Here is a 15,158-nt window from a genome sequence, read left to right as displayed (position 1 = left end):
GCCAGGGATGGGGCAGCCACAGCTTCTCTGGGCAACCTGGGCCAGGCTCTCCCCACCCTCACAGCCCAGAATTTCTCCCTCACATCTCAGCTCCAGCTCCCTCTGCCAGCTGGAAACCCTTCCCCCTGCTCCCAGCCCTCCTGCCCTTGTCCCAAGCCCCTCCCCAGCTTTCCTGGAGCCCCTTCAGGCCCTGGAAGCTGCTCTCAGGTCTCCCTGGAGCCTTCTCTTCTCCAGGCTCAACACCCCAACTCTCCCAGCCTGGCTCCAGAGCAGAGCTGCTCCAGCCAAAGGATCATCTTTGTGGCTCTTCTCTGGACTTTCTCCATGAGCTCCATGTTCTTCTTATGCTGGGGGCTCCAGAAGCTTCATCTCCCTTCTCACCCTTGCAGCCCCCTTCCCCTGCCTGCACTGACATGTCAGGTTATCAGTGGCACTTGGAAACCAAGCAAAACCATCAAAAATAGATGGGTCTGAGCAAATATTAGAGGGGGAATTACTTTTTCTCTAATGCCTGAAGCAGAGCAGACTAGGTAAGAACATAAATCCGGTGAATTAAAATCCCAGGTGTTATCACACAGATTTTTATCACTCTCATGCATATACTACACACAACATTTTGTGTTGAGCTGAAATGATACTAGTGTTTTTTCTTGGCTTTGACACGGTGCTGCACTTCATGATTGTCCTTCTCTTAAGAAGATAAGTCAGAAAATAAATGATAATCACTTTCATTCAGCTGAGCCCCCACACATGGATCCACTGTCACCTTAAAACTATTTGTGAAGGTGCCTTTAAACCCATGTCAAACCATAAAACTCCTTTTCAGAGATTTTTAGTTCTGTTTAGAAGAAAGGGGGGTTTTAAAAAGTAGAGAAGTTATGATGTGGAATATATCTTCATATGGTTACAGCTGCATGCACAAGCTCTGCCACATCACTAAGGAGGGAGGCTGAGGGATGGGACAAGGTGGAGAAGTATTTCCCACGGGAAAAGCCAAAGCCACTTCACCAAGTGAAGTTTCCACTCCTCCATGCAAGTGTTCTGCAGGTGAATGATTAACTTGCACAGTAACTACTGCTCATGGAGCAGAGAGAATGAGGGGGAAAAGGAAAATATGTTGAGAGGCACCACATCACTCAGGATTCAGAAAATACTGATTGAAAAGGTCAAGGGAGGTTCTCCTTCCCTTTACTCTGCCCTGGTGAGGCCTCACCTGGACAACTGGGTCCAAGTCTGGGCTCCCCAGTTCCAGAAGGACAAGAACTACTGGAGAGAACCCGGCACAGGCCACTGAGATGCTGAGGGGACTGGAGCATCTGGCTGTGAGGAAAGGCTGGGAGAGCTGGGGCTGCTCAGCTGGAGAAAAGGAGGCTGAGGGGGGATCTGATCAGGGCTTGTAAATATCTCCAGGGGGTGTCAGGAGGGTGGGGCCAGACTCTGCTCAGGAGTGCCCAGTGACAGGACAAGGGGCCATGGGCACAAACTGGAGCACAGGAGGTTTGACCTGAGTGTGAGAAAATCCTTCTTGCCTGTGAGGGTGACAGAGCCCTGGGACAGGCTGCCCAGGGAGGCTGTGGAGCCTCCATCCCTGGGGACATCCCAGCCCCACCTGGATGTGTTCCTGTGGGATCTGCTCTAGGGGAGCAGGGGTGGGACTGGATGATCTTTAAGATCCCTTCCAACCTTAATGATTCTGTGATTCTGTGACCTAATGCAGGTCAATGCAGGTCATGTGCTTTAGCTTAATGGGGAATTCCCCACTTCATCATGTTCCTGAGCTGCGGTGCCACCATGTAGATAGATGGATAGAGAGATATCTAAATATATACATATACTTGTGGAATAAAGTAGCTATCCCCTAATTTATCTTTGTATTCTGACATTATATGATGAGGACTTTCCTCACACCTTCAAGAAAAGCTGCCTAGGAAACCACCAGCCTCGTTGTTTTGCTGTTTTGCCTCGTTATACAATTTCCAATTAGCCTGAGTTATGCAATAGCAATAAACATTAGTCTAGGCATGCTATAAACATTTGTAGTTCATATTAGTACTCAGCCTGCTGTAAATAAACCATGCTGTTGGTACAAACTTGTTAGCTCAAATAAACAAGCTGCTCCAGGATCCTCAACTGTTCTTGCTGAGGGTTCCAACAAGAGTTTTAATTCAAGGTGTGCAGCAAATCCAATCATTTTATCCCCCTTTATTAACAATCTGTACTCTTAATATTCAACAAATGTTTGATCCAAATCACAAATGTTTTGAGTTTCATTCCATTTCAGCCAAGCCATAAACATACTTAAGAGTATTAGGTCAGGCCTGCACTTGAAAGATGTTTAATGTTATTTCCAAGCACACACACACATTTTTACCTAAATAATTGCACTGGTAGACCAGGGTTAACAGCTTCCTACCTTTATGAAAACAAACCAACCCAAACCAGACACTAGTGTAACTTCATCCTGCTTTTCACAAAGGAACAGCTACACGTTTAAAAATACAAGCTTTAAATTAAACTGTCACTATGCCCAAATTAGCTGGGGGGTGATGCTTTCATCCAGCTGGATAAAATGTCAAGTAAGAGGGAAACAAGAGATCACCGGGAGGAAAAGTGCCCTTGTGGCCAAGAAAGCCCGTGGAAGCCTGGGGTGCATCAAGGGTGTGTCCAGCAGGTCAAGGGAGGTTCTCCTCCCTCTCTATTCTGCCCTGGTGAGACCACATCTGGAGTCTTGTGTCCAGTTCTGGGCTCCCCAGTTCAAGAGGGACAGGGATAAACTAGAGAGAGTCCAAGGGAGGCTACAAGGGTGATGAAGGGACTGGAACATCTGTCTGATGGGGAAAGGCTGAGAGACCTGGGGCTGGTTAGTCTGGAGAAGACTGAGAGGAGACCTGATGAATGTCTATCAATACCTGCAGGGTGGGTGTCAGGAATGGGCCAGTCTCTTTTCAGTGGTGCCTGTGACAGGACGAGGGGAAACGGCACCAAGTGACAACACAGGGAGTTCCACCTCAACATGAGGAGAAACTTCTTTCCTGCGAGGGTGACAGAGCCCTGGGACAGGCTGCCCAGAGAGGCTGTGGAGTCTCCTTGTCTGGAGACTTTCAAACCCAGGATGTGTTCCTGTGTGACCTGCCCTGGGTGATCCCTTCCAACCCTGACCGTTCTATGATTCTATGAAATACTGGTGATTCCACCAGCATCGAGTCCCCACAACAGCTCTGTTGTATGCCTTGCTTTCATTCCTGTACCCAGCCACCAGGAAGGCTCCCTCCTTTGGAAGGTGAGGTTTCTCCAAGTTGGAGTCTGGATCTCCTCATGGAGGGACCCGCCTTGCACTTGGACGTAACTGCAGCTTGCTCAGTCTTCTCTTTCAGTTCCTGATGTGGGAATGTGGCCAGCAAGTGATCATAGAATCTCAGAATCACCCTGGTTGGAAAAGACCTTGAAGATCATCAAGTCCAACCATAACCTCACTCCCCCTACCATAACCTCATCTACTCGTTCAGTGCTTAAATCATGTCCCCAAGCACCACATCTGTACTTCTTTTAAACACTTCCAGGGATGGTGACTCCACCCCCTCCCTGGGCAGCCCATTCCAAGTCTGAAATCAGGTCTCAGAGCACACATAGACCCTTTTTCTATGTTTGACCTCCAGCTGGCAGTTCACCTCCTGGCTGGATTGTTTTTTTTCCCCTGTGATGGTGCGTTTTGGGATGTCTGAAATCTGAGAATATTGTACACTTGGAGAGTTCCTATCAATGACTATTGGGGGGTGAACACTGAATCACAGAATCACAGACTAGTTTGGGTGGGAAGGGACCTTCAAGACCATCTAGTTCCAACCCCCCTGCCATGGGCAGGGACACCTCCCACCAGCCCAGGCTGCTCCAAGCCCCATCCAACCTGCCCTTCAACCACTTTTTTGGTAAAGAAATTCTTCCTAATATCCAGTCTGAACCTCCCCTGGTGCAGCTTCAGGCCATTTCCTCTGGTCCTGTCATGATTCACTTGAGAGAAGACCCCAACACCCACCTCCCTACCCCCTCCTTGCAGGTAGCTGCAGAGAGCAGCCTCTGTGATACACTGACATCAGAAGACCTTGCTGACAAGTCACACCTTGGCGCTGCTCTGCAAAACCACGAGGTGACACCATCCTTAAGAGAAGTTGCTCCACCTCTCCAAGTCTTGTTCCCTAAACAAAATCATGTATTTCACATTAAAAAAACCCAAAAGTACCCAAAGCTTTGATCATTGACTTTCCTTCCCACCAGAAGGGACTCTAGCAGACACACATGCTGTACTTCCTGACTCAGTGACCTCCACTGACAGGAGCTCATAAACTTGAATATATTTTTAATCCAGTAACCACTGACATTCCCAGCAATCCCGAAGTATCTCCAGGAAACCAGCTGAGTTTCAAAAGCTCAGGAATGCTGGAATCCAGCACTCACTCTGAAATCTGGGGGCTGCCCAAATGGCATTGTTATTAAGTCAAATATTTTCCTATTTCAGAGGGAATTTGCTATTTACAATGACTATTGACCACTGACTATTGCACAGCTAAGGACTGGGGTGGCTTTACACTGATTTAAAAAGCATCAGCCACCCACAAAGTTTACAACTTTGTTCTGGGTGGTTCCTGCTTCTCAGAGCTGTTCCTCTGCCTTAGCTGATGGTTGGTTATAAGAAGATGAAAGGAAAAAAAACCCCACAACAACAACCCAAGGTTTTGAAAAATATTAATATTGTTATCTATTTCTCACATACCTATCACTGCTCTACATGGAAGCAGGCAGAGTTGTGTTTATTTACTGTTCCAGTCTTAATTAAGCAAAGGTTTTAGACCTACAGCTCGCACAAGATGAAGATAAACAACTGCTTTGGAAGTCATGGAAATTAAAAGCAGCAAGAATACATTACACTGCTGCTCTGTTCCCAGAAATAAAGGGTGTATAGGAAAGCAAGTGTTCGTTTACATCCCACAAACACCTCCCCATAACACCTTTTAAAATCATTTATAAAGGTGTTGGGGTAAAAAAAGCAAACAGAGGAACGCAGCAAAGCTGATCTAATGTGGCCCCTTAAATGTTTAGGTTTATGGTTCTTAAGATGAGCTTGGAGTGGAGTTTTCTGAAAGTAAGAGTTGCTTCCTTTGCCATGATTTTTCAGGATGCAGAACAAGACTGTGACAGCCCTGCCCATCACAGAGCACCTCTGTCCCTGCTGTACATTCCCTGTGCTTTTGGATCCCTGCTAGACCCACCAGGCCACCCCCCTTTTTCCCCCCCCTGTATTTTTCCTTTTAAAGAATGCTGGATTATTTATTTTAGGCAAAGGTTATACTTCCAAGCATGTTCAGACATTAAAATCAGATTAAATTCAGACTGCAAGTAGATCTAGACAATCTTTTGTGAGAAGTATTTTATTCTACTGCAATGTTTTTCTAGTGGCAGGAACACAATTTTAATTTTAATTTTAGAATGGTTTGGGTTGGAAGGAACCTTAAAGACCATCTAGTTCCAACCCCCTGCATGGGCAGGGACACCTCCCAGCAGCCCAGGCTGCTCCAAGCCCCATCCAACCTGCCCTTCAACACTGCCAGGGATGGGGCAGCCACAGCTTCCCTGGGGAACTTGTTCCAGGGTTGAAAAGCCTCTGGCAAATTATTTTAGCTAAGAGGAAAGCAACGCTGAAAGATTTTTGGCTAAACATGTTTATTTAGCTTTTTTTTTTTCCTACACTTTTTGATTTATACGTGAAATATATGATCTTGTTGAGGGAACAAGGCTTTGAGAGCTGGAGCAACTTCAAAAGGTATTGAAATGAAATCATTCTCTTCATGAAAAATAATGTATCATTTCAATTTTAGGCCACCAGAAGTGATAGGTAGAAGGAACTATGAATGCAGTAAAACCAAGTATTGGAATGCCACAGATTTCTCAAACCTCAGTGTAAACCCTCTCCTGCAAATCAGTTTTCACTCAGTCCAGTGCTATTAAAGTTGAGATGCATGAGCAAATCATCCATGAAGTTCAACTTTCACTGCATTGTTCCCTTAAAAGTAGTTTGGGGTGGAAATTCATCTATCCCAAAAACACCCCAGTAAAATAAAAAATCCTGTCCTACATGACTCATCCCTAAAATTTTGATCCCTGAGGCACTTGAGCTCAGCTGTGGATGGGGAGTCTCTCAGTAACTCTAGCTGCTCCATGTTCATCTGCAATACTGTAAATCAAGACCATGCCAGAGACTTATTAAAAATGGGAAAGAAAGATGTTTTCTCTGCTCTAGTCTGTGTTTCCTTTGCCTTCTCTACAGGCAAAAAAATCTACTTGCTACCTGGCTGCAGGCAAGGCTCAGCCACTGCTCACAACAGAGCAACTGGACCTGCTGGAAAGCAGCTCTGAGGAGCAGGATTTGGGAATCCTGGTAGATAGTAGATGATCCATGAGCCAGGAATGTGTCCTTGTGGCCAAGAGGGCCAGTGGAATCCTGGGCTGCATGAGGAAGAGTGTGGCCAGTAGGTGGAGAGAGGTCATTGTGCCCCTCTGCTCTGCCCTGGGGAGGCCACAGCTGGAGAACTGGGACCAGTTCTGGGCTCCCCAGTTCAAGAGAGACAGGGAACTGCTAGAGAGAGTCCAGGGGAGGGAAACAAAGAAGGCTGGGGGGTTGGAGCATCTCCCTGATGAGGAAAGGCTGGGAGAGCTGGGACTGCTCAGCCTGGAGAAGAGAAGGCTGAGGGGAGACCTTCTGAATGCCTGGCAGTATCTCAGGGTGGGTGCAGGAGGATGGAGCCAGACTCTGCTCAGCAGTGCCCAGGGACAGGACGAGGGGCAACGGGCACAAGCTGGAACATGGGAAGTGCCCCTGAAAGATGAGGGAAAACTTCTTGCCTGTGAGGGTGACAGAGCCCTGAGACAGGCTGCCCAGGGAGGGTGTGGAGTCCCCTTCTCTGCAGATATTCCAGCCCCTGGATGCAGCCCTGGGTGATGTGCTCTGGGTGATCCTGCTTCAGCAGGGGAGTGGGACTGGATGGTCTCCAGAGGTCCCTTCCCTCTCTGACCATTCTGTCATGAACTGCAGGGAATCCTGCAGCAACCTGGAACTACCAGTCCCTGGGAATTCACCTGGCCAGGCCCAAAAAATCCCAACCCCAATATGTTTTCTGTACCTTCTAGGGAACTAGCTAATAAATAACATTTTCAACAACACTGTTGTTTTTTTTCTAAGTGGGAGGGTGGGCGGGAAATTTCTAGAGATACTGCAGCAGAGTTAGTTAATTTATATGCTAAATATTCTGCATGGAGTTAAATCAAAAGAGACTGTGAGGGTGAAGCAAACAGGAAATGAAACACTGACACAGATAACACGTCTCAAGAGTGAGTGCCAAGGTTAAGAAAACAAGAGGTGAAGCTTTGAAGAGAGACAAGCCCACCTGCTTAGCTCCAGCCCAACTGGCAGGCTGATTTCTCCCAAGCTCAAGCATATAAGAACATTAAAGTCTCCTAAACAGAGAAAGCAGATGGTGAGGAAGGAGATGGGGAGTAGACGAGAGCAGTAGAGAAGCAGAAAAGTAGTAGTGAAGATTTTTGTAGGGTTCAATGAGTTGTTCCCAGGCTGCTGGTGATGGGACTGAATGGAAATTACCCACATTCTGCAAGCAGAAAATGAATGTTTAGAAAATGGGTGTATGGAAACCTTTATTAACAGATTTCTCTGCAGCCCTGGTAATGAACATTGGTTCCTAATACAGTGACAGATGCTGTACACAGGTTATAGTAAAAAGATTCAGATTTAAGCAGAAGCTGGAGTAAGGACACCCCTTAATCCTGAACGACTCTGTGAAATGACACCACATGCAAACCATGGCTTAAAGGGACTGAGCTGGCTTCTTGGTGTGATCCACCTTTCAAAAGAGCTGAATAATACTAATACAAAAAAAAAGACAAGAAGATAAATCTACAAAACAAGCAACACTGATGTTCTTGTAGGCCAGGCTAGTGCCTGATCCCTTTACCAAAAAGATCTGAGAGAAAATCGACTGCCTGGGCTCCCACAGCAATGCTTCTTCATCTCAGCAACATTTACAGTCAAGATGATTATTACTTGTAGCATGTTTGCAAAAGGACTTATCAATTTGTTTGTATAAGAATAGATAGCATTTACAGTACATAGGGATTGATGAGATAGACAGATAGACAGACAGACAGACAGACAGATAGATAGATAGATAGATAGACAGACAGATAGATAGATAGACAGATAAGCCATATAATGGTTTGGGTTGGAAGGGACCTGAAAGGTCATCAGGTCCCAACCCCTCTGCCATGGGCAGGGACACCTCCCACCAGCCCAGGCTGCACAAGCCTCATCCAACCTGCCCTTCAACACCTCCAGGGATGGGGCAGCCACAACCTCCCTGGGCAACCTGTTCCAGTGCCTTCCTGCCCTCATGGGGAAGAATTTCTTCCTGATGTCTGACCTCAATCTCCCCTCTTTCAGTTTAAAACCATCACCCCTTGTTCTGTCACTGCCCTCTGTGGTGAAAAGCCCCTCCCCAGCTTTCCTGGAGCCCCTTCAGGCCCTGGAAGGTGCTCTCAGGTCTCCCTGGAGCCTTCTCTTCTCCAGGCTGAACACCCCAACTCTCCCAGCCTGGCTCCAGAGCAGAGCTGCTCCAGCCCTCCCATCATCTCCATGGCCCTTCTCTGGCCCCTCTCCAACAGCTCCATGTCTCTCCTGTGCTGAGGGCTCCAGAGCTGTGTGCAGAGCTATATGTATTTCTTTATATATGAAGAAAATATGGTTCTTCAGTTGATTATATCCCTCTGGGAATAATACAACTGTATTTCATCATTAGCTTCAAAACACCTCTCTGTTTGTCCCTCCCCCTTCATCCCATAATATACATTCCTCTGTTAAATGCCCTCTAATGAAAAAAATATCCTTTATTATTATGGTGAATACACACAACCCAGACTTCTGAAGGATTCCTCTCTCATTGTTCACACCAGAACAGGCAAGTTTGTAAAAAAATACACTGTGAAGTATTTAAGCAGGAGCTGAGACCTCCTCTTCAAATTTCCCACTTACAGTCAGTCCCTGAAAAGTAATTATGAGAAAGCATCAATTCAAGATAAAAATTCTGAAATTTGGCAGTTTGCAACACCACAACAGAAAGAATAAAGGTTCAGACACAGGTGATGAAGAACTTCAGCTTCTACATCTTCATAACACCATAAACCAGCTTCAGGGCTCTGCTGATCTTCTCAACAACAACACTCTTCAGCTCTTCACCAAAAGAGCCTCACATGCCCAAGCTGTGGATATTGGTGGCACTTTTCCAGGCTACTCTTCACTCTGCCTAGCCAAAAGGACTCTCTACAGACCTCATCCTGGGAAGACAATCTGTTTGCTCAGCACAGTTCCCCCATATGTTTCCTGAGCAAAGCCATAGATGGTAGCAAGTGACATTTTACAAATTCAACTTTTCTGGGGGGGTTGGTGGCTTTATTCAATTCCATTTCTTTTAGAGAAGCATATGGAAATGCTTACATTTCCTATGGGCAGAGAATGACACCACTCTTGCAACTACAAGGTTCAACTGCAAGAACACACAGATCAGACTGGTTTGGGTTGGAAGGGACCTTAAAGATTATCTAGTTCCAACCCCCCTGCATGGGCAGGGACACCTCCCAGCAGCCCAGGCTGCTCCAAGCCCCATCCAACCTGCCCTTCAACACTGCCAGGGATGAGGCCTCAGTAACAACAGGTTGAAGCAAAGCTGGGTCAACTTGAGATGCAGCAGGACCATTAGATCCAAAGATAGAACAGGAGCCCAGCCAACAAACACAACTGTTACCACAGCACAGAAATAAATATTCATTGCTAAATATGAGGGGAGGGAGAAAATAGCCCTCCATTTACAATTAAAAATGGACCTAAGCTTCTGAACTAATCAAATTAAGTAAACAGCACCATAATGAGTCTTAATCAAATCTTATCTGGTACAAATACTCTCTTGAGAGCTGTAAGATATCTTAATGATGAGGCAAAACACATCCCCCTCTAATTAAGTGGAAATAGGATTAATTGCTGTGGAGGCCCCAAGATTTTCCTTGAGCACAGACCTGAGCACAAATGGGAAATCTCCCATTATCACTGAGACAAATTATTTCAGCCCTGGGACCAACTGTGCTGCTTGGTGAGACTCACACTGGGCTGCCAAAGCATCAGAGCCTTTAGACTGATAGAGACAAAAAGAGATGAGGGGAAGAAGAATCCAAGGAACCCAACCTCAGGGTCCAGGATGCAGCCTGAAAGAAGGATCACAGAAACCAAGGAAATAGCTTCAACTTCTGTTTGGTCTGATTTCTGCAACACAGATCAGTGGAGAAAGTAAACTTTTGCCTCCAATGGTTTAAAGATAAAGGGAAAACAGATCTATCCAACTGGCTGAACTAACCACCATAAAACACCAGCTATTTCACCAGAGAGGGCAGTGACAGGACAAGGGGTGGTGGTTTCAAACTGGAAGAGGGGAGACTGAGGTCAGACATCAGGAAGAAATTCTTCCCCATGAGGGCAGGAAGGCACTGGAACAGGTTGCCCAGGGAGGTTGTGGCTGCCCCATCCCTGGAGGTGTTGAAGGGCAGGTTGGATGAGGCTCGTGCAGCCTGGGCTGGTGGGAGGTGTCCCTGCTCATGGCAGGGGGGTTGGGACCTGATGATCTTTCAGGTGCTTTTCAACCTTCACCATTCTGTGATTCTATGACTCATTCCTTCTGTTGTCACAAAAATGGAAGCTTAAAATACAGATGTTCTAGTTCAGTTACTTGAATTGGTTGAGAAAGTGCAAAGGAGCTATGGAAATAATCTATTTTCTCAAATTACTGAATTTCAAAGATGTTGACCTTCTTTACAGATGATCCTTGAATTGTGCCACCATCAGCCTGGCCTGAATCAGAAATCATGTGGCCAGCAGGATTAGGGAGATTATTCCCCTGTGCTTGGCACTGGTGAGGCTGCACTTAGGATTCCTGGGCTCAGTTTTGTGTCTCTCAGGACAAGAAGGACATGGAGGGGCTGGAGCGTGTCCAGAGAAGGGCAAGGGAGCTGGGGAAGGGGCTGGAGCAGAAGGAGAAGGGGCTGGAGAACTTGTGAGGAGCAGCTGAGGGAGCTGGGGGTGTCCAGCCTGGAGCAAAGGAGGCTGAGGGGAGACCTGCTGGCTCTGCAGCTCCTGAGAGGAGGTTGGAGCCAGGGTGGTCGGGCTCTGCTCCCCAGGAACAAGCGACAGGACCAGAGGGAACGGCCTCAAGTTGTGCCAGGGGAGGTTGAGGTTGGATCTGGGGAACAATTCCTTCCTGGCAAGGGTTGTCAGGGCCTGGCCCAGGCTGCCCAGGGCAGGGGGGGAGTCCCCATCCCTGGAGGGGTTTCCAAGCCCTGGAGATGGTGCTGAGAGAGATAGGGCAGTGGGCACGGTGGTGTTGGGTTGATGGTTGGACTTCATGATCTCAGAGGTCTTCTACAGCCTTCATGATTCTATGATTCAATTGAAAGGAGCACCCTCTGCTCTCAGTGCTCATCTTTGCCAACATCCAGCCCCTGTGCAGAGGTGGTTAAATGCTGTTTCCTCAAGGCTGCAGCTCCTCTGAATCTGAACTCCAGGGTGTGCCATTAACTACTGTCCATTATAGTGCTCTGCCAGTGCCAGGATTATTACCAGACATACCCTAACATTGCCTTTAAAAAGGAGTAAACCCACCAAAAAGAACCGTAACAAAACAGAAACTTAATTTCTGAGGAGAACATGAGTTCTGCCTGTCAGCTACAGACACTGTGCATTATCTGCCATGTTCCAGTTCTACAGCAGCACTCATGTGTAAACCATGTTTTTCCCCAAACTGTTCCCTGAAACATCACAAGGAAAAATATGTCTTATCCCAGAGAGAAAAAGATCACTAGTAACCCATGTGACAACCTGAGGTTGTATGTTCAGGCACTGCATCTTGCAGAAGACAAAAAACTTTGGTTTCTCCAGTGTGTCTTGATCCTAGGCCCACTTTTGCTGTATTTCTTTGTTGCACCTTCAAATCAGTGCCTCAGTGCCTCAGTGCACACCCATCATGTTTGTGAGAAAACATGGAAGTTATCCACACATAAACAGATAGTAAAGCTCCTCAGCTCCAGAGAAGGACACAGAGATGCTGGGAGGGCTGGAGCAGCTCTGCTCTGGAGCCAGGCTGGGAGAGTTGGGGTGTTGAGCCTGGAGAAGAGAAGGCTCCAGGGAGACCTGAGAGCACCTTCCAGGGCCTGAAGGGGCTCCAGGAAAGCTGGGGAGGGACCTTGGATGAGGGCTGGGAGTGAGAGGACAAGGGGAAATGGAGCAAAACTGGAAAAGGGGAGATTTAGGTGAGACATTAGGAAGAAATTATTTCTTGTGAGGTTGGTGAGACCCTGGCCCAGGCTGCCCAGGGAAGCTGTGGCTGCCCCATCCCTGGCAGTGTTGAAGGGCAGGTTGGATGGGGCTGGGAGCAGCCTGGGCTGCTGGGAGGTGTCCCCCCCATGCAGGGGGTTGGAACTAGATGATCTTAAAGGTCCCTTCCAACTCAAAGCATTCCATGATTCTATGACTTGAGGAATTTATCTCAAGGTTATGACATTCACACCCTGCAGCCTGTGCTCTCCTCTAGATGCACTCTGGTCTACCTGCTTGACACAGAATAAAGAGCAGCTTTCCATGTCATGGTTGGTTTCACTCTATGATTCTATAGAAGCAGCTGAGGGACACATTTACACACATTTACGACTCTACATTTGCTCCTCATTAGCTAGGAGAGCTACAGGGTATTTTTCCCCTCTTCATTGGTTTTCTGAACCACATTCCTGGCCGTGCACTTCTTGCCCAATATGTTTCCCAATGGACCTACATCCCTACTGCTGCTTTTGGAAAGGACTGCTGCCTCCTGCAGCACACTGCAGGCTTGACTTCAGATCTCACATCACTTATATACATATAAAAAAAAAATATATATATATGCACCTTCCAGTTCTTGGCACTTTCCTTCTACCCTCATTCATACGCTGTGGCCAAGGGAAGTTGCAATTTTGTCTCAAGTTCTTCCAGCTAATTCTCTCAGCAAAGTCAGCCTTCTGCTGGGCAGAAGTCCTTGTGTGTTCTTAAATGTCTCTTGGTTGCATCTGCACAGACAGCACCTGGGGTACTACCCCTGCCTTTGTGCTCCCTCTGCCATCCATATAGGATCATGGCCTAATTCCTACTGCAGATCCTGCTCAGCCATCACTGCTGCAGCACAAACATCCAAGGTTCTAACTTTCCAGATTTTAATAAATACTCCTGACAAATTTTTCTCCCTTCTCCAAGAAAACATGTTATCTCTTTGGTCACTTTCCACTGATTTATTTGGATTACGCTCCAAGAAGACCTGAGAGCACCTTCCAGTGCCTGAAGGGGCTCCAGGAAAGCTGGGGAGGGGCTTTTCACCAGAGAGGGCAGTGACAGGACAGGGGGTGATGGGTTTAAACTGAAAGAGGGGAGATTTAGGTTAGATATTAGGAAGAAATTCTTCCCCATGAGGGCAGGAAGGCACTGGAACAGGTTGCCCAGGGAGGCTGTGGTTGCCCCCTCCCTGGAGGTGTTGAAGGGCAGGTTGGATGGGGCTTGGAGCAGCCTGGGCTGGTGGGAGGTGTCCCTGCTCATGGCAGGGGGGTTGGAACCTGATGATCTTGAAAGTGCCTTCCAGCCTTCACCATTTTGTGATTCTATGATCTATGATATGATCATCATTTTCTGGTATTAGCTCCTTCAAGCAGAAGGAAACTAGTGAACTTGAGCTTGTTTTTTCTCTATTTAAGATGAAGCCTCTAAATACAGAGCTTCTTGACCTTTGCACAACAGCAGAAAAGGCACCAAGTTAAATCACTCTTCACCAGGAAGTTTTTCCAGTATTACTCTTCTCATCTCAAGTCTTTCATTAAGTTGATTCAGTGATTTGCTCTGCTCTGGCAGGGGGGTTGGGCTGGATGATCTTCCAAGGTCCCTTCCAACCCCTGAGATTCTGTGATTCTGTGATTTCAGAAGCACGAAACCAAGGCAAAAATTAACAACTTGAAATTCCCTGGGTTTTTTATGCTAAAAGCTTACCTTTCCACAAACAAGCTGAATCCTTCTGAGGAGAGAAGCTGAACACACCCAAATAATTCCCTTCTTACCTCAGCCTTGCGGATACTCTCTCTGGCTTCATCTATTTTCTGCTCTAGCTCTGCTCGGGTTTGCTCAGACATCCCAGGCCCATGGCATTCCAGCTCTTCAAGTGTCTGGCAGAAAAAAAATAGGAAATACCCCACAGATGGAGTAAATGCTAGCAGGCCACTCACATGATAAATATTTATGACAAGCCAAAGAAATTACTGTTTGATTAGATGCTGGGTTGACCGACAATAACCCTTTACAGGAAAAAATACAATGAGCAAGTCAAAACATCATGAAAAAGCACAGGATTTCAGATGGAAATTCCACTTGTGGGAATGTTTCAACATCTTCATGGAAACGTGATGTTATAGAATGAAGCAACTCATCTACGTGTTGGGATTTACATATTGAAAAATGGGATTGTTGCTCCACGTTTCTGTCGGGATGAAAAAGAAGTTGTGAATCCCATCTGTGAATATATGCAAGATAGGACAGGAGGAAGTGAGGTCAAGTTGCACCAGGGGAGGTTTAGATTGGATACTAGGAACAATTTATTCACTAAAGGGTTGTCAAGCACTGGCACAGGCTGCCCAGGGAAGTGGTTGAGTCACCAGCCCTGGAGGGATTTAGAAGAGTGCAGACGTGACACTTGGGGACACTGTTTAGTTGTAGACTTGGCAGTGTTAGGTTACAGTTGGAGCAGATGATCTTAAAGGTCCTTTCCAACCTAAATGGTTCTATGATTCTAATGGTAGCCCTGCTGTAGGGGAAGCCCAGACAGGTTTGCTGCATTTACAGGGGAGTTGTGTCCCATGGAGAATGGGCTGAATCACACAGGATGTGTTGGAGCTCCTTAGCTCCACGTACGTGCATGTTGACTGTGCAGGTCCCAATCAAAAGTCCCTGAAGCATGTGATGGCTCAAATGATCACCTGTTGTCTGCAAATCC

General features: G+C 46.9%; 1 protein-coding gene across 5 annotated transcripts in view; it reads right to left on the bottom strand.

Moving 5' to 3' along the window:
- The window catches only part of FCHSD2 (FCH and double SH3 domains 2), a 194,113-nt gene that overhangs the window by 20,348 nt on the left and 158,607 nt on the right, over positions 1-15,158 (bottom strand). For 4 of the 5 annotated variants that reach the window (XM_051608683.1, XM_051608685.1, XM_051608682.1 and 1 more), the window contains one exon: positions 14,230-14,334. The exons of the other annotated variant lie outside the window; for it this stretch is intronic. In XM_051608683.1, the coding sequence (XP_051464643.1) occupies positions 14,230-14,334 (105 nt within the window). The remainder of the gene's footprint in view (positions 1-14,229; positions 14,335-15,158) is intronic. 5 annotated transcript variants of the gene reach the window in all.

This window comes from Apus apus, chromosome 1 (assembly GCF_020740795.1).
Source record: "Apus apus isolate bApuApu2 chromosome 1, bApuApu2.pri.cur, whole genome shotgun sequence".
NCBI classification, from domain to species: Eukaryota; Metazoa; Chordata; class Aves; order Apodiformes; family Apodidae; genus Apus; species Apus apus.
This window is presented reverse-complemented; position numbering and strand designations above follow the sequence as displayed.